This window comes from Rhinoraja longicauda, chromosome 1 (genome assembly GCF_053455715.1).
Source record: "Rhinoraja longicauda isolate Sanriku21f chromosome 1, sRhiLon1.1, whole genome shotgun sequence".
Taxonomy (NCBI): Eukaryota; Metazoa; Chordata; class Chondrichthyes; order Rajiformes; family Arhynchobatidae; genus Rhinoraja; species Rhinoraja longicauda.
In genome coordinates, this window is record NC_135953.1 from 22,956,405 (window position 1) to 22,983,355 (window position 26,951).

General features: G+C 45.4%; 1 protein-coding gene across 4 annotated transcripts in view; it reads left to right on the forward strand.

Moving 5' to 3' along the window:
* Window positions 1-26,951, forward strand: part of ctif (CBP80/20-dependent translation initiation factor) — a 161,703-nt gene that overhangs the window by 86,474 nt on the left and 48,278 nt on the right. For all 4 annotated transcript variants that reach the window (XM_078418996.1, XM_078418908.1, XM_078419175.1 and 1 more), the window contains one exon: window positions 506-581. In XM_078418996.1, coding sequence (XP_078275122.1) covers window positions 506-581 — 76 coding nt within the window. The remainder of the gene's footprint in view (window positions 1-505; window positions 582-26,951) is intronic.

Consider the following 26,951-nt stretch of genomic DNA (forward strand, 5'->3'; position numbering starts at 1 on the left):
ACAGGTTGAGCCTGCTTGGAGGGGGAAGTTGCACTTGCTAAAGAAACATCTTGTAGCAACTCACCTCTGATACCACTTCCATTGGTATCCTGAGAGACCACCTTCCAATTTTGAAATCAGTTTCAAATTTGTTGTACAGATTCTGCAGAGAGTGGGCAACCATGCTAGAGTTGAACAGGGAATTTATTTTTTCCACTTCATTGGGTGTCAGTAAGTGACCTAACAGACTGCACTCAAGGAACTGAATAAATTGAACTGTGGCTGGGGAAATTAAATTGCAGAAGTTGAAGGGATGAAAAGTGAAATTGAAATAGAGACTCGTGTGCAAGTGGTATTTTTCCTAAACTGATTAATCCACTTTCTTCAGAGTTTTTGTTGTTGTTTGTTTTGGGGGCTATTAATCACCAGTTGCACTTGTCAATGCTCTATCTTCTTCCTGAAATAATTGCTTTTCTTTGTGTGGTGAGTATTTCCTAATGCAGTTACTCATGTTTTATTTGTGCAGAATGGTGAAAGGGAAGTTTGAAGAGGACAGGAACATTACTTTGAATGATCTGGACAAAGTGCTTCCTGTAAGGACGGTAGGTTCTGCATCACAGACTAGAAAATCTCTTTGCATTCACCACTTTTGCTGTTAATTCAGAACCAGTTAAAATTGATTTTTATTTTTTTAAATTACATTTTAAAGCACATTTTGTTGCCTTTGGTATTCCAAAACACTGTACAGCCAACTGAGGAGTTTAAATGTGTGGTCACTATTGTAATGTAAGAAATGTAACTTCAGAGTTTCATGTAGTCATCTCCCACAAACAACAAACCTGATAGCAACCAGTGGACAGGGTGTGGAACAAGATTGTACAGTTTCAATTGTAAATGATTTGGGCGTAATCATTCCATGGATCTACAATTTCAGGAGTTGGATGCTCATATTGAGAAGACCAGAGCACCCTGGAAATGTATTTAATGTTACGCTGGTGCATCTGGTCTGAGTCCTCGTATAATGACCAGATATAAACTCTGTGGAGGAACCAATTGCACTGCAATACTTACAGAAATGTCAAACAATGGGGGGATTGGCACTGAATTTTCTAATGGCTGTTATGTATGTGGCCTATTTTGCTATCTGTCTGTCCTGTTTAGTGTACAACTCATTTGTAAGTTTGTGCGAGTCCATAGCTCTCTGAAAGTGGCAACACGAGTGGTAACACCTGTCAATGGGGCTGATAAAGAACTCTTATGGCATGGTCTTCATTGACTATAGAAATGTAGGGAAGTCATGTTGCAGCTGTATGAATCTTGCATTTGGCCACATTTGGAGTATTGGGTGCACTTCCAATGGCCACATTACAGGAATGATGTGGAGCCTTCGTTGAGGGTGCAGAAGAGTTTCATCAGGATTTTGCATAAAACATGAGAGGCATAAATAGGGTAGATAGTCAGTCTTTCTCCCATGGTGAAAATGTCAAAATTAGAGGGTGTAGCTTTAAGGTGAGAGGAGGAAAGTTTAAGAGATTTACATGACAAGTTTTTTACACCAAGAATATTAAATGCCTGGATGCGCTGCCAGGGGTGGTGGTGGAAGCATATACGATAGAGGCATTTGAACAGGCACCATGAAAAAGCAGGGAATAGAGAGATATGGACCATATACAGGCGGATGGTATTCGTTTAATTTGACATCATGATCAGCACAGGCATAGTGAACCGAAGAGTCTGTTCCCATGCTGTACTGTTCTTTGTTCTATATTTGTAGTTCTGCACAAAATGAACTGAATCTTAATATCATGAAGAAAATTAGATCAAAAATTGCATTACTGAACATTCCTGAGGAGGAGTTAACAAAGTTAATTCAGGCAGATTGGCCCTTCAATGGGAACAGGATAAATTTGGAACAAGGAGTCTGTTGCAGACTTCTTGCTCAAATAGTGGGCTCTATTGTTAGAAATCTGTTCAAGTCCATAATGTGCGCTAGGGCTATTTGGCACATTGAGAAATGCAATCCATCAGGGTCAGTCAGCACAGAATGACAAAAGGCGGGCTGTGCATGACTTGCCTTTAGAATTTCCTTGGAGAAACTCCAGAGATGATAGATGAGGAAAATGCAGTGGGCTTGCATGTTTTTTTTTTCAAAAACGGTTCAGTTTGGTTTCATAAGACATGTGAATAAAATATATGATGAGGAATATTTTTATATTAAAAAAAATGTGTTGAATAGTTTTTAAGGAGGATGAGGGAGGGCAGAGAAATGCTGACAATGATAAGAAAAATCATTGGCAGATTTAAATAGAATCTATTCTTTAAACTAGTGAAATGAAAGAAAAAAGTTAATAACTAATGTTTAGAAACATAGACAATTGGTGCAGGAGTAGGCCACTTGGCCCTTTCAGCTAGCACTGCAATTCAATATGATCATGGCTGATCATCCAAAATCAGTACCCCGTTCCTGCTTTCTCCCCATATCCCTTAATTCCGTTAGACCTAAGAGCTATATCTAACTCTCTTGAATCCAGTGAATTTGCCTCCACTGCCTTCTGTGGCAGAGAATTTCACAGATTCTGTTGGAAAACGTTTTTCCTCATCTCAGTCCTAAATGGTCTACCCCTGATTTCTAAACTGTGTCCCCTGGTTCTGGATTCCCCCGACATGGGGACATTTTTCCTGCATCTAGCCTGTCCAATCTCTTAAGAATTTTATATGTTTCTATAAGATCCCCTCTCATCCTTCTAAATTCCAGTGAATATAAGCCCAGTCAATCTATTCTTTCATCATATGTCAGTCCCGCCATCCCGGGAATTAACCTAGTGAACCCAGGCTGCACTCCCTCAATAGCAAGAATGTCTTTCCTCAAATAAGGAGACCAAAACTGCACACAATACTCCAGGTGTGGTCTCACCAGAGTCCTGTACAACTGCAGTAGGACCTCCTTGCTCCTAAACTCAAATCCTCTCGCAATGAAGGCCAACATGCCATTAGCATGCTTACTTTCAGTGACAAATGTACAAGGACACCTAGGTCTCGTTGTACCTCCACTTTTCCTAATCTGACACCATTAGGATAATAATCCTCCTCCTTGTTCTTGCCACCAAAGTGGATAACCTCAGATTTATCCACATTATTGCTGCATCTGTCATGCATCTGCCCACTCATCCAAGTCACCCTATAGCTTCATAGCATCCTCCTCGCAGCTCACATTGCCACCCAGCTTTGTGACATCTGCAAACTTTGAGATGTTACATTTATTTCCCTCGTCTAAATCGTTAATATATATTGTAAATAACTGGTGTCCCAGCGCTGAGCCTTGCAACACCCCACTAGTCACTGCCTGCCATTCTGAAAATGACCCATTAATTCCTAGTCTTTGCTTCCTGTCTGCCAACCAGTTCTCTATCCATATCAATACCCTACCTCCAATACTATGTGCTCTAATTATGCACACTAATCTCTTGTATGGGAACTTGTCGAAGGCTTTTTGAAAGTCCAGATACACCACATCCACTGGCTCTCCCGTATCCATTCTACTTGTTACATCCTCAAAAAATTCCAGATTAGTAAAGCATGATTTTCCCTTCAAAACTCCATGCTGACTTTGACCGATCCTGTCAAATGCACTGTTATTACATCTTTAATAATCGACTCAGCATCTTCCCCACTACCAATATCAATATCAGGCTAATTGGTCTATAATTCCCTGTTTTCTCTCTCCTTTCTTAAAAAATGGGGTTCCATTAGCTATCCTCCAGTCCACAGGAGCTGATCTATAAAGCATTGGAAAATGATCACCAATGCATCCACGATTTTTAGGGCCACCTCCTTGAGTACACTGGGATGCAGACCTTCAGGCCCTGGGGATTTATCTGCCTTCAGTCCCAACAGTTTACCCAATACCATTTCATGACTAAGTACAGTTCTTTCCTACCATTTTATGACTAATATGAATTTCCTTCAGTTCCTCCATCACGCTAGAATCTAGATCCTCAGTTCCCTAGTATTTCTGGGAGATTGTGTCTTCCTTAGTGAAAACAGAACCAAAGTACTTGTTTAACTCATCTGCCATTTCCTTGTTTATAAATTCACCTGTTTCTGACTAAGGGACCTACATTTGTCCTTCACTAATCTTAGTGCTGTTTGCTATACAGTAGCCTCAATGCCCAACTTCTATACAAAACCCTGACTGATGAAGGCTAGTATACCAACAACTTTTTTTACTATAGAAGAAACTACAGATGCTGATTTAAACCAAAGATAGACTAACTCAGCGGGACAGGCAGCATCTCTGTAGAGATGAAATGGGTGACGTTTTGGGTCAAGACCCTTCTTCAGACTGGTTAGGGATAAGGGAAATGAGAGACATAGATAGTGATGTGGAGAGGTAATCTCTCCAAATCACCGTCTATATCCCTCGTTTCCCTGATAATAAATGACCACAGGCAGGGTGGTGTCTGGTAGACCCATTGTTGCCTACGGAAGGTGTGATCTCAAGAGAAACAATGGGAAGAACAGTGGAACTGGTAAAATGACAAGAATGGAGGAAGGGGGCAAGGAGTGAGGGGGGAGAGGGGAGTATGAGATGAAGTTACTTAAAGTTTGAAAATTCAATGAGAGAGGGAATGCAAGGGTTAATTGAAATTGGAGAAAACAATATTCATACTGCTGGATTGTAAGCTACCCAAGCGAAACATGAGGTGCTGTTCTTCCAATTTGCGTTGACCTCACTCTGACAGTGGGGGAGCACCAGAATAGAAAGGTCAGTATGGGAATGTACAGGGGAATTGAAATGGCTGACAACCAGGAGATCCCATAGGCTGAGGCAGACTGAACGTAAGTGTTCATCGAAACGGGTCGCCGGGTCTACGTTTGGTCTCGCTGATGAACAGGAACCCACATTGGGAATACTGGATGCCTCGTTGGAATAGTGCAGGCAGTCATGAGTGTAGGAAATTGGATGGGGAATTAAAATGGCAAGCGAGTGGAAGCTTGAGGTCACCCCCACAGACTGAACAAAGATGCTCCGCAAAACGGTCACCTAAACTTCTCCAGAATGAAGGAGATCGCACTGAGCACAGAATGCAACCAATAAGAATTGCTGCTTCACATGGAAATATTGTTTGGGTTCCTATATGAAGGAAAAGGGTAAAAGCAAATTTAGTTGCATCTCCTCTGATATAATGAAAAAGAGAATAGCTGGTGGAGGTGGAATAACAAAGAGTCATAAAGAAATTGCTGATATTGGATAGGAGAGGGAAGAAGGATTTGATGGTGGAGTGTCTTTGAAGGTGTGGTTGGAAATTGCAGAACATTGAATATAGAAGCCAGTGGATTGGAAAGTGAGAATTGGAGAACTCTGTTCTTGTTCCAATTGGGAGGAAAAAGCGGAAGAACAGAGGTGCTGGAAATGTGATTTTACTGAAGGCTCTGTCAACAATATGAAGCCCTGGTGAGAAAAAAATGAAGACTTCTGAATAGTATCTATGTGGAAAGTTCTGTTATCGGAGCAGAATTAATATACAAATGGAGCCACTGGGAGAACAGTCACTAAATATATTCAGTTCAGTCAGTAATGTTCAGCCACTAAATATATTCAAAAAACATGTCGAGAGATATTATGAAAATCAAGTTAATATGGACATAAATACAGATGGTAGCACTGAATTAAAAGTTAACCATGACCTTTTTGATTTGCTAAACAGACACAAAAAGCTGTGTGGTCTATTCCAGCTTCCGTTTCCAATGTTCTTTAAAACCAAGTATTTTCTATACTATTTGCTTTTGTGCTGTTTCACACAGCCCATTTTACAAAGCCTGGGAATAGCACCAGCTCCATATATTGAAGCGGATCAAAACCCATGGGTTGAGTCTGGTCTGCAGTTGATTAATAACCCTCATCTTACTTATCTTCTCTGTGTACACATCATCTTTACCCATTTCCCCCACAGAGATTGCTTCCCACTCGCCACCACAACATCCATGGTTCCCAACCCATGCAAATTCCAATCCCCTCCCCTAACTTGCCATCCAATCTCCTCACGAGCACCCATCAATTCCCTCATTGATCACCACCACATTTCGCCAGTCTTGATCTTCATTGTGTTCTCTGCTCTTGAATATCTCTTGCGCATCCTCAACTGGCCCCACTGAAATCTTGACTCATTCTCTGACCCATTGCCTCATGAATCCTTCTTCACCCTTTGCGATCTTCTCCTTGTGTTTTCCTTGCAATCTGCACTGTGTGTAATTTTAGATGATCATGGAGGAAATTTTATTGCACCTAAACACACTGAACAAGAGACTTCAGATACTGGGATCTGGAGCACAAAACTAACTGCTGGAGGAACCTCGGCAGATTGAGCAGCATTTGTGAGGGGGAAATTAAATTGTCATATTTTGGGTTGAGGTACTGCATCAGGACTGACAATGGAGAGGGAGGAAAGGCAGTATAAACAGGAGAGGAGGGGTAAGGCAGGGGCCATCAGGTGGATCGAGGAATGGTGAGAGATGATGGGCAGATGAAAATAGGTGGGGGAAGTGGAGTTGGGAGACAGAGGGATGGATGCTAGGTAGAGGCAGACAAAGGAAGAAAAGGGCAGATGGAGCCAAATTAGGGGGAGGGATGGGTGAAGATGGAGACTGTTATTGGAGGTTGAGAAGTGGGGTCACATATGCTGCAAGTCCTGGAATCTGATGTGTAAGACAACATCTTACAAATAACAAGTAACAGTATATCTTATACATAACGGGGACCATCAAAGGAAAGATGATGGGCAGATGGAACCAGATGGGGAGAGGATCCAGTGGGTATGGGTAGTAAGTGGATGGAAGTAGGAGGAGGTGGGGATGAAAATGGGTGATGGAAGTCTGGAGGGAGTTGAGGAAAGAGGAACAAAAAATGGGAGAAGTGGAAGTGGAATGGAAGGAGCTAGAGGAAATGAGATTGGGAGGGTTACCTGAAATTGGCAAATTTGATGTTTGTTAGGTTGCAGACTACACAAGTGGATGGTAGTGTTCTTTTAATTTGTATTGGGCATCACTCAGGTCAGCGTGTGAACGGGAAGGGGAATTCAGCTGGGAGCTCGGATGGCCACTGCAGCAGAGCACAGATGCTCTGTGAACTGGTTGTCTAGTCTGCGCTTGGTCCCAGCGATGTAGAGGAGGCCACATCATAGAAACATAGAAAAATAGGTGCAGGAGTAGGCCATTCGGCCCTTCGAGCCAGCACCGCCATTCAATTGATTATGGCTGATCATCTAAAATCAGTACCCTGTTCCTGCTTTTTCCCCATATCCCTCGAGTCCATCAGGAGCATTAAATGCAGTAGAGCAGATTAGAAGATGTACACCTGGAAGATCTTTGCCTCGCCTGGAAGGGCTATTTAGGTCTCTGATGATGGTGAGGGAGGAGGTTAGGAACGTGTGTTGAATCGCCTATGTTTGCAGGGGATCTTTGCCATATTCTGCCTTGATATGTGAAACCTACGACCCATATGAATATTGCATTTTCGAGTTTCAGGTAAACCTCGCTCACCTCTTGGGTTCCTCTCGCTTTCCACTCCCATCTTTAATCTCTATCCTATATCCCAGCCCCATGCAACCCCCCCCCCCCCCCCCCCTCCCCAATCACCCTTCACCTTCCTATTTTTCCCGCAGCATTGACTGCAAGTGGATTCATAATTTGGTGCATATATTCACCATTGGGTGGCGATGTTGTACTGTCGAGATTGACTGTGCACATGGCCATCTGTCTCCAATTGCATGGAAAAAATGTGAAGAACCACAACCTCGGCCTCTTCCGCACACCTTGTAGTGATATGTCAAAACACTCACCACCCGGCCTATAATCGTTGTAAACCAGCATCTGCGGTTCCTTCCTACACACGCAAGGTTTGTCTACCTTCACGCACATTAGGATGTCCAGTGACTGTAATTTGGACTGTCCCTAAGACATATCCATTAACTGCCTCAAAATTCTCCAGTATAACAGATTGATAGATCGAATCTTGGCAAGATCCATAACTAGAGTTTAAAAAAAAATGTAGAAGAGAGATGAATATGGTTACACTTTAGAATAAAACATCCTTATCCCAGTGGAAGACTAAATATCAAGTGCAAAAACAAACTGCTGAAGGAACTCAGTGGGTCGAGCAACAACAATGGTGGAGAAGAAGTGCAGAACATTAGTGGAGGATTGAAGTGCTGAACGTTCAGGGGGCTATGGTTGGAGTGGGTGAGGGCACTGAGGTCAAGGCGGTTGGAAATAAGAGGCCAGAATGGGGTGTCCACGAGGAAATGAAGTGTTGAAGATGCGAGAAGGGATTGCAGTGACAACTTGCCAAAGAAATAAGCACAGAAGACAAGCTCAACATCCTGTCAGACCCAGAACTCATTGAGGAATTCAAAGGTGAGGTTTCTGCTGAGAACGGGCTGCTCTGCAGCCGAGAGAGTCAGGCGTGTTTAATTGTCATATGTACCAGCAACAAAACAATGGAATTCTTACTTGCTGTAGCGAAACAGGCTCATTACACAATAACACATACATAAGATGGCGGCGCCTAACGGCAGCGGCTGACTAGCAGTCTGTCCGTCTTTTTTTTTCCTTTTTTTGTTGTGTGTCGGTGTTGGGATGGTTTTTATATATTTTTTTTTTGGTTGTGTATGTGTGGGAGGGGGTGGTGGTGTGGGTGGGTGTGGGGGGGGGGGGGGGGAACTTTTCTCTTCCTCACGGCGCGGGGTGCGGCTCGGCTGCGGGGCCTAACATCCCCCGGTGCGGCTTGGCCGCTGGACTTTACATCCCGGTGCAGCTTGGCCGCTGGACTTTACATCCCTCGGTGCGGCTTGGCCGCTGGACTTAACAGTGCCCGGTGCAGCTCGGCTGCGGGGCTTAACACCGCCCGGTGCAGCTCGGCTGCGGGGCTTAACACCGCCCGGTGCAGCTCGGCTGCGGGACTTAACACCGCCCGGTGCAGCTCGGCTGCGGGGCTTTACATCGCCCGGTGCGGCTCGGCTGCGGGACTTAACATCGCCCAGTGCGGCTCGGCCGCGGGGCTTTACATCGCCCGGTGCGGCTCGGCTGCGGGACTTTTCACCGCTGGTGCGGCTCGGCTGCGGGACTTGACATCGCCCGGTGCGGCTCGACCACGGGACTTAGCTGCGCAAGGCTTGGTCGCGGGCCTTTCATCGCCCGGTTCGGCCGCGAGACGTTTCAGCGCCCGGTGCGGGGACTGTGCGGGTCGGTCGGGGACGAGCTGTCTGTCCGTGGGCGTGGGGAAGAGAGTGGAAGTTTTGTTGCCTCCATCACAGTGAGGGGGTGTTTGGAGTCACTGTGATGGACGTTTGTGTTGGGGTTATGTGTCTTGTGTTCTTTTTTTTTTTCTATGACTGCTATGTAGTTTCGTTCGGTACTTCGGTACCGAACGACAAATAAAGCTCTGTTATAATATATAGAATAATCAAAAATACAATAAATTAATAACAGTACTTTTCGATAACCATAATAATGCAGAACTGAAGTCCATAGTGCAACCTAAAACACAGTCCATAGAATTTTCCCATTTACTGAGAAAGGTTAGTGTTGTGCAGTGTTTAAGAGCATGATGGTTGCTGGGAAGTTGTTCTTAGACTTGGTGGTCATGGTTTTTCATGCTCATGTAGTTCTTCCCCATAGCATTAGTGAAATGAGAACATGCCGGGGTGATGTGCATATTTTGATAATATTGGGTGCCTTTTGAGGCAATGCTTCCTGTAGGTCTTTTCAATGGTGGAGAGGTCAGTGCCTATGATGGACCGGCAATGTCCACCATTCTCTGGATCCTCCTCCATTCCTGGGTGTTAGAGTTACTTAACCAGGCCGAGATGCAGCCAGTCAAAATCCTCTCAACTGTACACAGGTGGAAGTTCCATTTGAATACTCGGCGGCATTTCCTTGGTCTTCTAAGGCAGTAGAGGCATTGATGAGCTTTCTTCGTAATTGCATCAATGTGCTGGACCAGGTCAAATCTTCAGAGATATGCACACCCATGAACTTGAAGCTGTCGACTCTCTCCTTTGCCGTACTGTCAATGAAGATGGGTTCATTGATCCCCGGCTTTCCCTTTGTGAAGTCAAACATCAGCTTCATGGTCTTGCTAATGTTAAGAGCAATATTGTTGTTCTGGCACGATTCAATCAGAGTATTGATCTTCTCCCTGTATCCTGACTCATCGTTACCCATTATTCGTCCAACTGTGGGCAAATTTAAAGGTGGTGGTGAAGCTGTGTCTAGCCACAGTGGTGGGTATAGAGGGAGTAGAGCAGGGCACTGAGCACACTGTTATCGAGGGGGAAGTGTTGCTGACAATTCATACCGATTGTGGTCTGCCGATGGAAAAAGTCGAAGATCCAATTACATAGGGATGAGCAGAGACCCGGTTCTCTGCATTTGACGATTAATTTGGAGGGATGATGGTGTTAAACGCTGAGCTGTAGTCGATGAAAAACATCCTGTCCAAGTGTTGCATTACAGATTGGAGAGCCAGTGAGATCGCATTTCCTATTGACCTATTGCAGCAAGTAGGTGAAATGGAGTAGATCCATGTTCTTACTAAGGCAGGAATTGATATGCCTCTCAAAGCACTTCACCACTGACGTTAGTGCCACCAGTCGGTAGTCATTGAGGCATGTCACCTTTCATGCCATGGGCACCGGTATTGTTTGTGTCTTTTTTAAGCAGGTAGGAACCTCTGGACCCCAGTCAGAGGAGATGGTGAAGATCTGGCAGGGGTTGGTGCTGGGATCAGGTGCAGGGTCAGGAGCAAATGATGGGGAAGAGGGCTTGCAGGATAAAGGAGAGGGGGCAGAGGAGAGGGGGAAGTGTAGAGGGTGGTGTTCGGGTGGGAAATGGGATAAAATGAGGTTGGGTGTGTGGGTGGAGCCTGCTGCAGGGGATGAGCCTGATGCAGGGTGCACTACCCAAAACGTCAACTATCTCTTTGTCTCCACAGATGCTGAGTTCTTCCAGCAGTTTGTTTTTGTTCCAGATTCCCGCATCTGCAGTCTCTTGTGTCACTAAATGTCAGATTGGTGCATAAACTAATTGCAGGTATAAACTAGTTTCACACAATGGGTTAATCAGGCATGTGAATTTTCCGCGTTTTTAAAATCCATTTTCCGCGCTTTTTGCATGATTTCCGCATTTATCACTTTGCCAAAATCGTGTTTACCAACGGAGAAATCTGATCAAAAAGAAATAAATAAATAAATAAACGATGTGTAACAGCGTTTCTCAAACGGGGTTCCCTGGAACACTGGGGTTCCGCTAGATGGCGTGAGAAATAGCCGCTAATCATTGAAATCCGGACAAAATTACGAGAGCCCACTTGAAATCCCCCCGCCTTGGAACTCTCCCCGAAAATGTAGCACCTAGGCTGGGCAAGGCAGCCAATCTCGACCTCATCGGGACTTCCACGGCCGATTGGTGGGTTGAATCTACAACCTGCGGCCGGGGCTCTGGAACTCCAGCCCAGCTGGAGCCAACACATCTATCCCCATAGCCGACTTCCTTGGCTGGCTGGATAAACCAGCAAAGCTCTGGAACCAAGAGTCCCAGAAAATCAGTGGTGGAACTGTAATGAGTAAATATTAAATTTAAGTGCAAGATTAAATAACTAAATTAATTAAAATAATAAAAATGTTATTAGTATACAGTGACATATTCACATTATTTTGTAATGTCCGTTTTTACTTTGAAATACACTAAAATAGGCTTGAAACTGGTAATTTTCTGTATAAATTTTCAAAACTTTTCCAATTGTTTGACCCCCGCTGTACGCCTCTCGCAAGAGCTCGGCTCTTTTCCTCTTGTTTTTACCTCACTCGCATGCCTGGTTAATGTGCATCTCACTGTGTATTGATATCTTTGAACCAAAATATCTGGGTGAAAGGCATTTCTCAGAGTGTTACTAAAGCTAAAAGAAAAATTGGGAGAAAAAATAGCCAGTTTCTTTTTCAGAAGTGACTGGATTCTTTTAAGCTTCAGTTCAATCTCTTGAAATGAATAAAATGAATAGAAAATTACGAGTCTTGCAATAAGAATGTAAAAACAGAAAATGTTGGAAACACACAGCAGGTCAGATAGCATTCATGGAAAGAGAAACGGAGGTATGCTGCAAGGAACTTTTAACAGCATTGGCAAATAGAGAAGTTACTGACAAATTGCAAAATGGCCACTCAGTCTGTTTTTCCAATGTAGAGGCGATCACATTGTGAACACTGAGAACAGCATACCAGATTGGATGAAGTTTGAATGAATTGTTGCTTTCCTACAACTCACCTGTTGCTGTCATCCCCTGTTGCTGTCATCCCATCTAAAATACAGATACAAGGGACAGATCCCGGGCGAGGAAAGGTTGCCGAGGGCCGGACCAAGTGGAGGTTTAGGAAGGACAGAGTTCCTCTGGTCCTCGTCTTCCTCCTCTATCTTCTGCATTCAACCGATTATCCTTGGCAAATTTTACCACCATCATCAATGGACTTTGATTTCACCTTTCACCATTTTGTAGAGACCATTACCTTTGCAACTTCCTCGTCATTAGTGATAGGAGCAGAATTAGGCCCAACAAGTCTACTCCGCCATTCAGTCATTGCTGATCTGTCTTTCCCTCTTAACCCCATTCTCCTGCCTTCTCCCCATAACCACTGACACCCGTAATCAAGAATCCATCTAAGTCTGCCTTAAAAACATCCATTGACTTGGCCTCCACAGCCTCTGCTCTTCCGTCCTTTTAGTGCAAGTAAAGTGCACATTTAGTGCAAGGTAAAGCCAGCAAAGTCCGATAATGGACAGTCCCAGGGTCATCAAAGAGGTAGATAGTAGTTCAGCACTGCTCTCTGATGTAAATGTATCTATTTTCATTCATTTTAAGACGTCCATCTCCTTCTCTACTGTCATGTGGACCATCCCCAAGATCCCCATTAACATATCATAAGTTCACGCGTCTCCATAGGGAAGATATATTTATCGAAGATCTCACCCATTTCCAGCATCAATAGACAATAGGTGCAGGAGGAGGCCCTTTGAGCCAGCACCGCCATTCAATGTGATCATATCATATCATATCATATATCTACAGCCGGAAACAGGCCTTTTCGGCCCTCCAAGTCCGTGCCGCCCAGTGATCCCCGTACATTAACACTATCCTACACCCACTAGGGACAATTTTTACATTTACCCAGCCAATTAACCTACATACCTGTACGTCTTTGGAGTGTGGGAGGAAACCGAAGATCTCGGAGAAAACCCACGCAGGTCACGGGGAGAACGTACAAACTCCTTACAGTGCAGCACCCGTAGTCAGGATCGAACCTGTGTCTCCGGATCATTCTCAATCAGTACCCCGTTCCTGCCTTCTCGCCATACCCCCTGACTCCGCTATCCTTAAGAGCTCTATCTAGCTCTCTCTTGAATGCATTCAGAGAATTGGCCTCTACTGCCTTCTGAGGCAGAGAATTCCACAGATTCACAACTCTCTGACTGAAAAAAGTTTTCCTCGGTGAATAATTTTATTGAAAATTGACCTTTAGTCCTCAACAAAACACCTCAGTGTGTTCAAACAATAGTATATCTACCATGAAATTAAGTTAATCTTCCAACTCTTCATTTTTTTTTTTTTTTAAAGCTATTTTTTACAAATATGCTGATCCACTGTTTATCTTTGGGTTTCAAGAATCCGATTCAGATAAGCGTCTACGTGCAGCGCCGCAGGTACCTGCAAATGATGCCGCTCTCCCTGACTTTCTGTCTGCACACAATATGACACGGTCACTTAAGCGAGTCAAAAAAACTTGTTAATGAAATAGTTCTTGGCTGGAAGCACACTATTCTCTTGCCAAGTAACAATATAAAGGGTCAGCACGTCGCAGCACTCCTCCCACACCCTCTTCCTTCCATTGTGAAAGGGATGTGTGGCTGAGGCGCGTCACGGCTCCAGGCTCCACTCTTGTGAACTCCACTGGGGTCACCGGTCAGAGACGGTGTTGCACTTTGTTCAGCTCAAGCCATTCCCTTGAGATTTACTCGGGTCATTAACAACTGATTTCTATGACTTGAGCATGTGATTTATCATGATATGTTTATTTTAAATTTATCTAAAATGCAGTGTCTGAAAATTTCCATTATTGCTTTGTGCGTCCTGTTGGTCAAAATTTTTTATGTTTTGTTTTAAGAAGTGCAGGTTTCTGAATGTTTTTTATTAAATATATATATATATGCGTCAAACTAATCAATATACCTTACTGAAGAGGTGGCTTCAATCTGTGGAGAATGAGAGACCCACCACTGTGAGAATTCATTTAATACAGTTTGTGGTATTCTGTACCTCCTACATAACATTTTATTGAATAGCCTTTCACTGGATAGGAAAGATTATTTTCTGGCAATTATTCAAAACTTGCAATTCTCAATGGTTATCATGATTGCTTGAATTAAAGCTTCATATTTGCGCTCTATTTTATTTTGATATCAAGTTTTAAATATATATATATATATATATATATATATATTCGTAAGTGGACCCTGTTAGTTAAAGATGTGAAAATTCATGATGAACATTTGTATGGATTGTTTAAAAATGTGTTTAAAATAGGAGCTATGCCTCCTACATTTTTCAAACGATTTGGTCCGAGTCAGTACGTTTCCTTCAGACATCCTTCAAGTATGAGGAAGAAGGGAATGTTGGCATTGCAGCCAAGCCTGGGTTTGTCCATCTGATAGCGACATAAATAATTCCCAGCCGAATCTCTGGAGAATGTTCAAGCCTCTCTAGTTTTCCAATTGTAAAAGCAATTGTCTAAGTGTGTGACATACTTTTGAATTCTGAATTCCTAAAGCATGAGCCATTATTTCGTAGAAACTTATGAATTTAAGCCTGAGTATTACTATGTTCTCAGACTTAGGGAATATTGGCCCCTTATCTCCAAAGTTAGTGTTTTGCAATTGCACTTAATTCTGGCCCTCATGTGAATAAGGAGTTGTATAGTTTAGTTCAAGTTTAGAGATACAGCGCAGAAACAGGCCCTTCAGCCCACCAACCAGTGATCCCCGCACATTAACATTATCCGACACACACTAGGGACAATTTACACATACACCAAGCCATTTAACCTACATACCGGTACGTCTTTGGAGTGTGTGAGGAAACCGAAGATCGCGGAGAAAACCCACCTGGTCACAGGAAGAACGTATAAACTCCATACAGACAGCACCCGTAGTTGGGATCGAACCCGGGTCTCCGGCGCTACAAGTGCTATAAGGCAGCAACTCTACTACTGTGCCACAGTGCCGCCCACAATATCTCCACTAAATCTCCTTAGTCCAGATCGTTCTAACCTTTTCAAGCTTTTTTAATTTCCTCAAAGCATTCATTGTTGTACTCTGCCTAAAATGGTGATATTCTTCGGTAGCGTGGAGCTCAGTACTTCACACAATACTCCTGAGGTATTATCATACAGATAGTCTTATATCATATCATATATCATATATATACAGCCGGAAACAGGCCTTTTCGGCCCTCCAAGTCCGTGCCGCCCAGCGATCCCCGCACATTAACACTATCCTACACCCACTACGGACAATTTTTACATTTTACCCAGCCAATTAACCTACTTACTGTTTGTTCTGTTTATATTTGGTGGTAGAAGCCAAGAATTCATTTAATTTCTTCCATAGAAAAGTGTAAAAGCTTTCCTTTCAATCCTTGAATCTCAGCCCCGATCTTTGTCTTGCACTATACCAAGTCTACTTCCATCCTGAATATAATGTTTTTTTTTAAATGAAAGTAGAAAAATTCCTTTCAGTCTTCTTCGTGCGTTTGAGGCAGCAGAAGTTATGTAATGCCCTCCAGGCACTGTAGCCAGTGCAATGTGCTGTTGTCGAGGGCCGTGAGGTCTACCCCTCCACCAGGGGGACGGAGGACAGTGCAGTCGAAAATGACGTGCTGCGCTGTTTGCTGGTCTGCTCCACACACGCAGGCTGCTGATGGACGCAAACCCCAACGATGCATGTTGGCGTTGAACAGCCGACCCCTGTGCGGAGCCGGTTCAGGGCGACCCACTCTTTGCGGGGCATGTCCGAGCCGGGTGGGGCTGTGGTGTTCGGTGCGACAGTGAATTGAGGAGGTCGCGATGTCTGTTCCCAGCTGGTTCTCCTTGCTCCTAGTATGTTGAAACCGGAGCCACAGAGGTTCGCTGCATGACGGAAGAAAAGGCGACGAGATGACAGGCGTTGAGGTCCCAGTTGCTGTGAATCCTGGGCGAGGTGGTGCAAAGGGTGTTTGGCGTCTGATGGGGCCTTGCATACCAGCCTATGAGTGAAGAACTCTCTGCGAAGCTTGGCGGGTGGGATACCTGCGAGCACCGGCAGGAGATCTGTCGGAGTAGGGCGTAGGCAGCCAGTGATGAACCGCATGGTGTCGTTGAGGGTGGCGTCTACCTTGCTGGTATGAGCGCTGCGGCACCATGCTGGGGCGGCGTACTCAGCGGCGCTGTACACGAGTGCAAGAGCACTGGTTCGAAGAGTAGATGTCCTGGCGCCCCATGACGATCCGGCCAAGCAAGACAGGTGGTTCCGTGCCGAGACTTTAGCACAGAGAGCTTCAAGGTGTTGCTTGTAGGTCAGCTGCCGATCTAGTTTCACCCCGTAGGAAATGGGTTGTAGCGTAGCGGTGACCCATTGAGGGTGACGGTTAACTGGCATTGAGCTTCCTTGTTGTTCAGGTGAAAGGCCGTTGTGGTGGTTTTTGCCACACTCAGTTTTAGTCTCTAGGTCTTAAAGTAGCCCGCAACAAGTTCCATATCCGCCGAGAGCACATCCTCAACATTTGACCAACTCTTGCAGAAGCAGAATTCCTTTCATTGAATTACCCCAGCCAACAAGTTTTTTTGTTTTACTCCAGCACTTCTTGTTCTCCATTGGAAATACCTCGGGGATCCTACCTCACCTTATTTTTACTGCTATAACTGTAAAAGGCAGGATCTTTTTTGATTTTTTAATTTAGAGATACAGCGTGGAAACAGGTCCTTTGGCCCACTGAGCCCGTGCCGACCAGCGATACCCGCACATTAACACTATCCTACCCACACAAGGGACAATTTACACTTGCACCAAGCCAATTAACCTACTTACCTGTACGTCTTTGGAGTGTGGGAGGAAACCAAAGATCTCGGAGAAAACCCACACGGTCACAGGGAGAACGTACAAACTCCGTACAAACAGCACCCGTAGTCAGGATCGAAACTGGGTCTCCAGTGCTGCAAGTGCAATAAGGTAGCAACTCTACCGATGTGCCACCCCGTTGAGGTTTTTACATCTTGCCTGTACTTAAACATAGCTGATTTTTCATATTCTCCATTGTATATTCTTATCATTATTTCTCTTTACAATTCTTGTGCTTCTCTGAGGACCTCTTCAGTGAACCTGCCCTTTCCACCACCCACCCTCCACAACCTTATTCTTGCTCCATCTCTCTAAATCCATACTCCTCACCTAACACCAGCCTGACTTCATTCCCTCTTGTTTTTTCATTCCACAAATTCCTGACATAAAAATATAGGTATTAACAGGAGTTGGATGCCGCAGTGGTAGAGTTGCTGCTTTACAGTGCCAGAGACCCAGGTTCCAATAGACAATAGACAATAGGTGCAGGAGTAGGCCATTCAGCCCTTCGAGGCAGCACCGCGATTCAATGCGATCATGGCTGATCACTCTCAATCAGTACCCCGTTCCTGCCTTCTCCCCATACCCCCTCACTCCGCTATCCTTAAGAGCTCTATTCAGCTCTCTCTTGAAAGCATCCAACGAACTGGCCTCCACTGCCTTCTGAGGCAGAGAATTCCACACCTTCACCACTCTCTGACTGAAAAAGTTCTTCCTCATCTCCGTTCTAATGAAAAAGTTCTTCCTCATCTTCGTTCTAATGAAAAAGTTCTTCCTCATCTCCGTGCAGTCTACAGAGTTTGTGAACTCTCCCTGGGACCGCGTGGATTTTCTCCGGGTGCTCCGGTTTCCTCCCACATTCCAAAGACGTGTGGGTTTGTAGGTTAATTGGCTTCTGTAAATTTTCCCTAGTGTGCAGGATAGAACTAGTGTGTATGGGTGATTGCTGGGCGAAGCGGACGTTGGGCCAAAGGGGCTGCTTGCACACTGTATCTCTAAAAACTAAACGAGTAGACCATTTGGCCCTTTTCTGCGATTCATTGTGATTAAGGCTGCATCCAAATTTGGTACCAGCTCCTACTCTATCTCCTTATCCCTTGGTTTCTTTAGTTCGGAGCAATATTTAGTCCTTTATTTCAATTTATCTACAAATTCACCAGCTTTGATGAATTTTTGCTTCATGGCAATCCTAGGTGGCTTACATCCTCTGCTTAGACAGTGATGTACCCACCATCAGAACCAACATTCCTGCATATAGTCTTAACATACACGGCTACAGCAGAGAAACGGGCCCTTCAACCCACAAAGCCCACACCCATTATCAACTATTTAGATTAATCCTTTGTTAATCCAAATTAATTCTCCCCATTATCTCGTTAGCTTTCCCCAGATTCTACTACACACTAAGAACAACTTAGAGCGGCCAATTACTGACCAACCCACATGTCTCGGATGTAGGAGGAAACCCATGCAGTCACAGAGAGAACAGTTGTATCAGCATTTCATAAGTTTTGTGAGGTTGCCATTCACTCTTGACTCTTATCTAACAAATATATATTTGCATATATATATATATATATATATTTATATACAATATATATATAAATATATATGTGTTATATGCTTAAATAACAAATATATGCTCAGTTGTCCAATTCTCTTTTTTTTAATACATCAGTGCTGATTCCGGGAATCATTCTGGGTAACCTTCGCTACACTCCACAGCAAGAATATTCTTCCTCAGTTGAGATCAAAACTGCACACTTTGTTCATGGTATGGTCTCACCAAAGCACAGGACACGCTTCTGCTCTTGAATTCAATTCCCCACACAGTGAAAGCGAACATCCCTTAAAATGAAAGTCTGTCACAGATTTTCTTTTTGCCTTACTCCTTGGCACTCCAATATTTTCTATCCTCTTCAGATAATCATGGCTTTGTATCTCTATTTCAGTCACTCCTTATGTTAATCTGCTGTATTGATTCCAAGAATTTATGCAATAGATCCAGATGAAAATGCCGGCAATACTCTGTATGTCAGGCAGCATCCAAGGAGAGGGAAGGAAAAGTTAAAGTTTCAGGTTAATGACCTTTCCTCAGAACGAAGAGAAGTTATAAATCAGGCATTATTTAAGTTTCAGAGAAGGTGAGGGATGGTGTGGAGAGAATATCTCATCAAAATAAACACTGCTGCAAATGGAGGTGGTGCCGGGTGTGCGAGAGAGGTTAGTCACAGTTGATCTGTCCGGGGAAGGAAATGAATGAGGATGGAGAAGAGACAAAACACTGGAACTTTGTGATGCAAAACGCTGTGGTTTCTGGATACTTCAAATAAAAGTGAAATGCCTAGTATTGTGTCAGGCAGCATCTGTGGAGAGAAACAAAAGTGAGTTGGCATTACAACTTGATAACCGTCCTTTCATCAGAACTGGCCAGGCTTCACTGGTTATCTGAAATTGCCTGAATTCAGTGACACGGCAGGGTTGAAACTTGTCCAGTTGGAGTAAGAGATATTGTTCCTGGAGCTTACATTGGGCTTCATTTGAGAAGTGTTAAAGGCCAAAGCCAGAGATCGCAAAGTGAGTAAATTGACCATCTACATACAATTAACCAATATGTGGTTGAAACAAAGAACTGCAGATGCTGGTTAATCTACGAAAGGACACAAAATGCTGGAGTAACTCAACAGGTCAAGCAGCATCTCTGGAGAATGTGGATAGGTGTCGTCGGGACTCTTCAGACTGATTCAGTCTGCTGATTTACTCCAGCATTTTGTGTCGTTTCACCTTAAAACTAGGCGCTGATGCCGTTAGTCTGCACCAGCGATCCGTTCGTCTCCATGTACCACGCGGTCCGGTTGATACGACTGTTGTTGCAGCTCACGTGGTAGCCCCTGGTCATCAGCTGTTCCTTCAGGCTGCTACCAATGACAAGGCACACGCGATCACTGTGGAGCTCCCTCCCAGCTCATCAGCTGCTGCTTCTTCCTGTCAGTCATCGCTTTCTCCCCTCCACTGCTACCTCCTCCTCCTCCTCCTCCTCACCAACATCTTCCGAGGTGGCGTTGGAGTGGTGAGTGGACATTCATAGACAATAGACAATAGACAATAGACAATAGGTGCAGGAGTAGGCCATTCAGCCCTTCGAGCCAGCACCGCCATTCAATGCGATCATGGCTGATCACTCTCAATCAGTACCCCGTTCCTGCCTTCTCCCCATACCCCCTCACTCCGCTATCCTTAAGAGCTCTATCCAGCTCTCTCTTGAAAGCATCCAACGAACTGGCCTCCACTGCCTTCTGAGGCAGAGAATTCCACACCTTCACCACCCTCTGACTGAAAAAGTTCTTCCTCATCTCCGTTCTAAATGGCCTACCCCTTATTCTCAAACTGTGGCCCCTTGTTCTGGACTCCCCCAACATTGGGAACATGTTATCTGCCTCTAATGTGTCCAATCCCCTAATTATCTTATATGTTTCAATAAGATCCCCCCTCATCCTTCTAAATTCCAGTGTATACAAGCCCAATCGCTCCAGCCTTTCAACATAGCAAGAGGATTTGAGTTTAGGAGCAGGGAGGTTCTGCTGCAGTTGTACAGGGCCTTGGTGAGACCGCACCTGGAGTATTGTGTGCAGTTTTGGTCTCCTAACCTGAGGAAAGACGTTCTTGCCTTAGAGGGAGTACAGAGAAGGTTCACCAGATTGATCCCTGGGATGGCGGGACTTACATATGAGGAAAGACTAGATAGCTTGGGCTTGTACTCGCTGGAATTTAGAAGACTGAGGGGGGATCTTATAGAAACATATAAAATTCTTAAGGGGTTGGAGAGGCTAGATGCGGGAAAATTGTTCCCGATGTTGGGGGAGTCCAGAACCAGGGGTCACAGCTTAAGGATAAGGGGGAAGTCTTTTAGGACCGAGATGAGAAAACATTTCTTCACACAGAGTGGCGAGTCTGTGTAATTCTCTGCCACAGAAGGTAGTTGAGGCCAGTTCATTGGCTATATTTAAGAGGGAGTTAGATGTGGCCCTTTTTGCTAAAGGGATCAGGGGGTATGGAGAGAAGGCAGGTACAGGCTACTGAGCTGAATGATCAGCCATGATCATATTGAATGGCGGTGCAGGCTCGAAGGGCCGAATGGCCTACTCCTGCACCTATTTTCTATGTTTCTATGTTTCTAAAGCGATGTCCAACTGAAGAAAGCTGTAACTGGTGAAAGAGGAGGTAGCCCCAAAGTGGCCGAGCGTGTCCTGTCGGTGGCGGGGGCCCAGGAGCTACAATGTAAGCCGCAACGACAGCCATGCAGTACGTGAAGATGGGCTTGCTGGTGCACCCAGCATGCTGGGGGTGGCGTCGGAAGCCGGGACTGTAAGCGGCGGGGGAGGTAGTGCGAGCCAGAGGTGACATAGGCAGGTCCAGCCGGTGTGACCAAAATCCATTATACAGAGGGCCTTTAAAACGAGGGTTTACTGTATTTAGGTTTACTATTGTCACATGAAGGTACAGTGAAAGAGTTTGTTTTCTATCGTATCCAATCAAACCGGATATTACTACATATAGATACAATCTGGTGGTGCACACTTTCTAGCTTCTGTGTCTTCTGTCCGTTGGGAACAGAGAGAAGAAGAAATTACCTTATTTGATTATGAAGGCTGCTTTACCGAGGCAGCATTAAATATAGATGGAATAAGTGGTGGGGAGCCTGGTCTGTGTGATGAACTGGGCTATATCACAACTTTCTGCAATTTCTTGTGGTCTTGGGCAGAGATTTTCCTAAACCAAGCTGTGATGCAACCGGATAGTATGCCTTCTAAGGTGCATCTGTAGAAATTATAGAGTCATAAAGTGATACAGTGTGGAAACAGGCCCTTCGGCCCAACTTGCCCACACTGGCCAACATGTCCCAGCTACACTAATCCCACCTGCTCACATTTGGCCCATATCCCTCAAAACCTGTACTATCCATGTACTTGTCGAACTATTTCTTAAATGTTGGGATAATCCCTGCCTCAACTACCTCCTCTGGCAGCTTGCTCCATGCCCCCACCGCCCTTTGTGTGAAAAAGATACCCCTCAGATTCCTCTTAAATCTTTTCCCCTTCACCTTAAACCTATGTTCTCTTGTCCTCGATTCACTTATTCTGGGCAAGAGGTTGCATCTATCTGATCTATTCCTCATGATTTTATATGCCTCGAGATGATCATCGCTCATCTTCCTGTGCTCCAAGGAAGAGAATCCCAGACTACTCAACCTCTCCCTATAGCTCAGACCCTCTAGTCCTGGCAACATCCTCATAAATCTTCACTGTGTCCTTTCCAGCTTGACAACATCTTTCCTATTACATGGTGCCCAGAACTGAACACAATACTCTAAATGCTGCCTCACGAACGTCTTGTACAACTGCAACATGACCTCCCAACTTCTTTACTCAATACGCTGACTGATGAAGGCCAATGTGCCCAAAGCCTTGTTGACCACCCTATCAAACTTCAAGGAACCATGCACCTATGTGAGGTTATTCACTTTGGTGGCAAGAACAGGAAGACAGATGATTATCTGAATGGTGTCAAGTTAGGAAAACGGGAAGTACAACAAGATCTGGGTGTCCTTGTACATCAGTCACTGAAAGTAAGCATGCAGGTACAGCAGGCAGTGAAGAAAGCTAATGGCATGTTGGTCTTCATAACAAGAGGAGTTGAGTTAGGTGCAAAGAGGTCCTGCAGTTGTACAGGGCCCTGGTGAGACTACACCTGGAGTATTGTGTGCAGTTTTAGTCTCCAAATTTGAGGAAGGACATTCTTGCTATTGAGGGAGTGCAGCGTAGGTTCACGAGGTTAATTCCCCGGATGGCGGGACTATCATACGTTGAGAGAAGGGAGCGACTGGGCTTGTATACACTGGAATTTAGAAGGATGAGAGGGGATCTTATTGAAACATATCAGATTATTAGGGGATTGGACCCACTAGAGGCAGGAAACATGTTCCCGATGTTGGGGGAGTGCAGAACCAGGGGCAATTTAAGAATAAGGGTTAGGCCATTTAGAACGGAGATGAGGAAAAACCTTTTCAGCCAGAGAGTTGTGAATCTGTGGAATTCTCTACCTAAGAAGGCAGTGGAGGCAGATTCTCGATGCTTTCAAGAGAGAGTTAGATAGAGCTCTTGGGGCTAATGGAATCAAGGGATATGGGGAGAAGGCAGGAATGGGGTACTAATTGTGGATGATCAGCCATGATCACAGTGAATGGCGGTGCTGGCTCGAAGGGCCGAATGGCGTACTCCTGCACCTATTGTTTGTTGCATTCCTAAATCCCTCTGCTCTACAACATTCCCCAGGGCCCTACCATTCATCGTGTTAGACTTCCCAAATTGCCCATGTTAGACTTCCCAAATTGCAACACCTCGCATTTCTCTGTCTTAAATTTTGTAAGAGTCATTGGAGACGTGCTGTATTTGTTCAGTCTCCTGGCTGTTGGCTGTCACTTCAATGTGGTTGTTCTATGACAGATCATTGATGATATTGACTCCAAGGAACCTGAAGCTCTCAACCATTGATGCTGGTTAGGCACGTACCCCACCACACTTCCTAAAATCTAACTAGTTCCATCGTCTTGCTGACATTGAGAGAGAACTTATTGCCCTGACAACGTGTGACTAAGTTCTCTATCTCTTTCCCGTACTCGGTACAATCATAAAATTAAAAGAAAAATAAGTTAACAGTCCAGAATTTATTATTGAATATTATTATGTTGTGTATTAGGTACTTTGACCCACGTTGGTAGGATTCAGCAAGGGAGCTGTTAGCTGAGTGTGATTTAAACAGCAGGAATAGAAGGTTTATAACGACAAAATTGCTAACTTTTTTTCATAGAAATTCATTCTAATGTGAATGTGGGTCTTTATGAAGATGCATTGCCATCTGCTGGTGCCTAGTGTCATTCAGTGTGCAGCATAACAACAATCCTGATGCTTTAATAGATCTGGAGAAGTTCACCTGATATCCATAAAGAATGGGGGTGTTTAAGTAGACCTATTTTAAATAATGTTGACTCCATCACGGAAATAACTTGGATTAGTTTGTACTTTGCAGACAGCAATGCCAATCTGATATATTATTGCTGTATCACCACCATTCCCCATTAAAATAAGTAAAATGATCACATATATTTTTATAAGAAAATAACTGCAGATGCTGGTACAAATCGAAGGTATTTATTCACAAAATGCTGGAGTAACTCAGCAGGTCAGGCAGCATCTCAGGAGAGAAGGAATATATTTTTATTGTGCCTGAACTGGCAAAACTTGGGCCACAGTTGATAGACAATAGACAATAGGTGCAGGAGTAGGCCATTCAGCCCTTCGAGCCAGCACCGCCATTCAATGCGATCATGGCTGATCACTCTCAATCAGTACCCCGTTCCTGCCTTCTCCCCATACCCCCTCACTCCGCTATCCTTAAGAGCTCTATCCAGCTCTCTCTTGAAAGCATCCAACAAACTGGCCTCCACTGCCTTCTGAGGCAGAGAATTCCACACCTTCACCACTCTGACTGAAAAAGTTCTTCCTCATCTCCGTTCTAAATGGGATCTGGGGGAATGATGTCCTGTTAGCAAAATTTGGTAAGAAAAGTTCCTTGCTGCTCTCGTAAGTGACTGAGTAGCTTAAGATGTAAAGACCATGGCCACGTACCTTGCTAGTTTTACCTCGTCTTCAATTAGCTGTCTGCCGTCTTTCAGTGAGCAATACATGCAGAGAAATAACAAACATGATCATCGTGTCATCATCTCCAACAATCTTTCAATTTAGTTGCCTTCACATTTCATCAGATTTCCTGATGTTTGCAGTATTGTGGAAGTCATTTGTGGTGTTTCGGAGAAATAGCAACACAATGAGTTTATTTGTGTTTGTTTTTGGAATTCAATGCATCTCAATGGCAGTAACCCCCCCCACTTTCCATAAGGGTTAAAGGAAGGCTGTTTGCAGAAACAGTTCCTTCACAGTGACAATAGTGTTTCCTTAATAATGTGTGTGTGTTTCTGCACTATCCTCTGAGAAGGAAACAAAGCTAAATATAGAGCCTTGGTCCCAAAACTAAGTGTCCGGAATCTCTGGAGCTGAGATTAACTTTTTCTTCCTCATTGACTTTTGAGTTGTGATGGCTTGGCCCATATTCAAATTACCAAATCAGAGGTATTAGCTGCCTTAATAACATATTAGGTCGATAAATTTCCAGGGCCTTGCATTCTGACACTTGCTCGAATTATACTATTTCTGCCATTTGTCCACCAATTTTTATAACAATAATAAACCTAAACCTAAATCAAATGGGACTATCTCAGATGATCAATTTGGTCAGCATGCACGAGTTGAGCCAGAGGGCCTGTTTCCATCCTTTTAAACTCTATAGTCTCTTCCAGGATTGTTCTTTTACATGTATAGGAAGGAACTCATGATGCTGATTTAAATTGAAGATAGACCTAAAAAGCTGGAGTAACTCAGCGGGACAGGCAGCATCTCTGGAGAGAAGGAATGGGTGACATTTCAGGTCGAGGCCCTTCTTCAGACTCTGACCTGAAACACCACCCATTCCTTCTCTCTAGCGATGCTGCCTGTCCCGCTGGGTTACTCCAGCATTTTGTGTTCTTTTACATTCTTGCCATCCCATTTCAAGCTTTCTCAGTCCTTTGATGTTTTGATTGCTGCTATTTGCTTGTTTGTTTTTTTGCCATTTCCCTCTCATCACTTGCCCTTTTCTCCCCCCACATCCTCCTCTTCTCTTCCCTCAGCTCCTCACCCTCCCCCCCCCCCCTGCCTCCTGGCTTTACTCCATCTCCCGTTGCCTCCCCCTCCCAGTATCTCGCCTCTCCCCCTCCCCTCGCCTCTCCTCTCCCCCTCCCCTCGCCTCTCCCCTTCCCCTCGCCTCTCCCCTCGCCTCTCCTCTCCCCCTCGCCTCTCCCCCTCCCCTCGCCTCTCCCCCTCCCCTCGCCTCTCCTCTCCCCCTCCCCTCGCCTCTCCCCTTCCCCTCGCCTCTCCCCTCGCCTCTCCCCTCCCCTTCCCCTCGCCTCTCCCCTCGCCTCTCCCCCTCCCCTCGCCCCCTCCCCTCGCCTCTCCCCTCCCCTCGCCTCTCCCCCTCCCCTCTCCCCTCGCCCCTCCCCTCGCCTCTCCTCTCCCCCTCCCCTCGCCTCTCCCCTTCCCCTCGCCTCTCCCCTCCCCTTCCCCTCGCCTCTCCCCCTCCCCTCGCCCCCTCCCCTCGCCTCTCCCCTCCCCTCGCCTCTCCCCCTCCCCTCTCCCCTCGCCCCTCCCCTCGCCTCTCCCCTCCCCTCGCCTCTCCCCTCCCCTCGCCTCTCCCCTCCCCTCGCCTCTCCCCTCCCCTCGCCTCTTCCCCTCCCCTCGCCTCTCCCCTCCCCTCGCCACTCCCCCTCCCCTCGCCTCTCCCCCTCCCCTCGCCTCGCCCTCTCCCCTCGCCTCTCCCTCTCCCCTCGCCTCTCCCCCTCGCCTCTCCCCCTCGCCTCTCCCCCTCGCCTCTCCCCCTCGCCTCTCCCCCTCGCCTCTCCCCCTCGCCTCTCCCCCTCGCCTCTCCCCCTCGCCTCTCCCCCTCGCCTCTCCCCCTCGCCTCTCCCCCTCGCCTCTCCCCCTCGCCTCTCCCCCTCACCTCTCCCCCTCCCCTCGCCCCTCGCTTCCCCCCTCGCCCCCTCCCCCCCACATCCTCCTCTTCCCTTAGCTCTCACAAGCCCCTCCCTCCCCTCCCCTCCTGGCTTTGCCCTCCCCCTCCATCTCCCG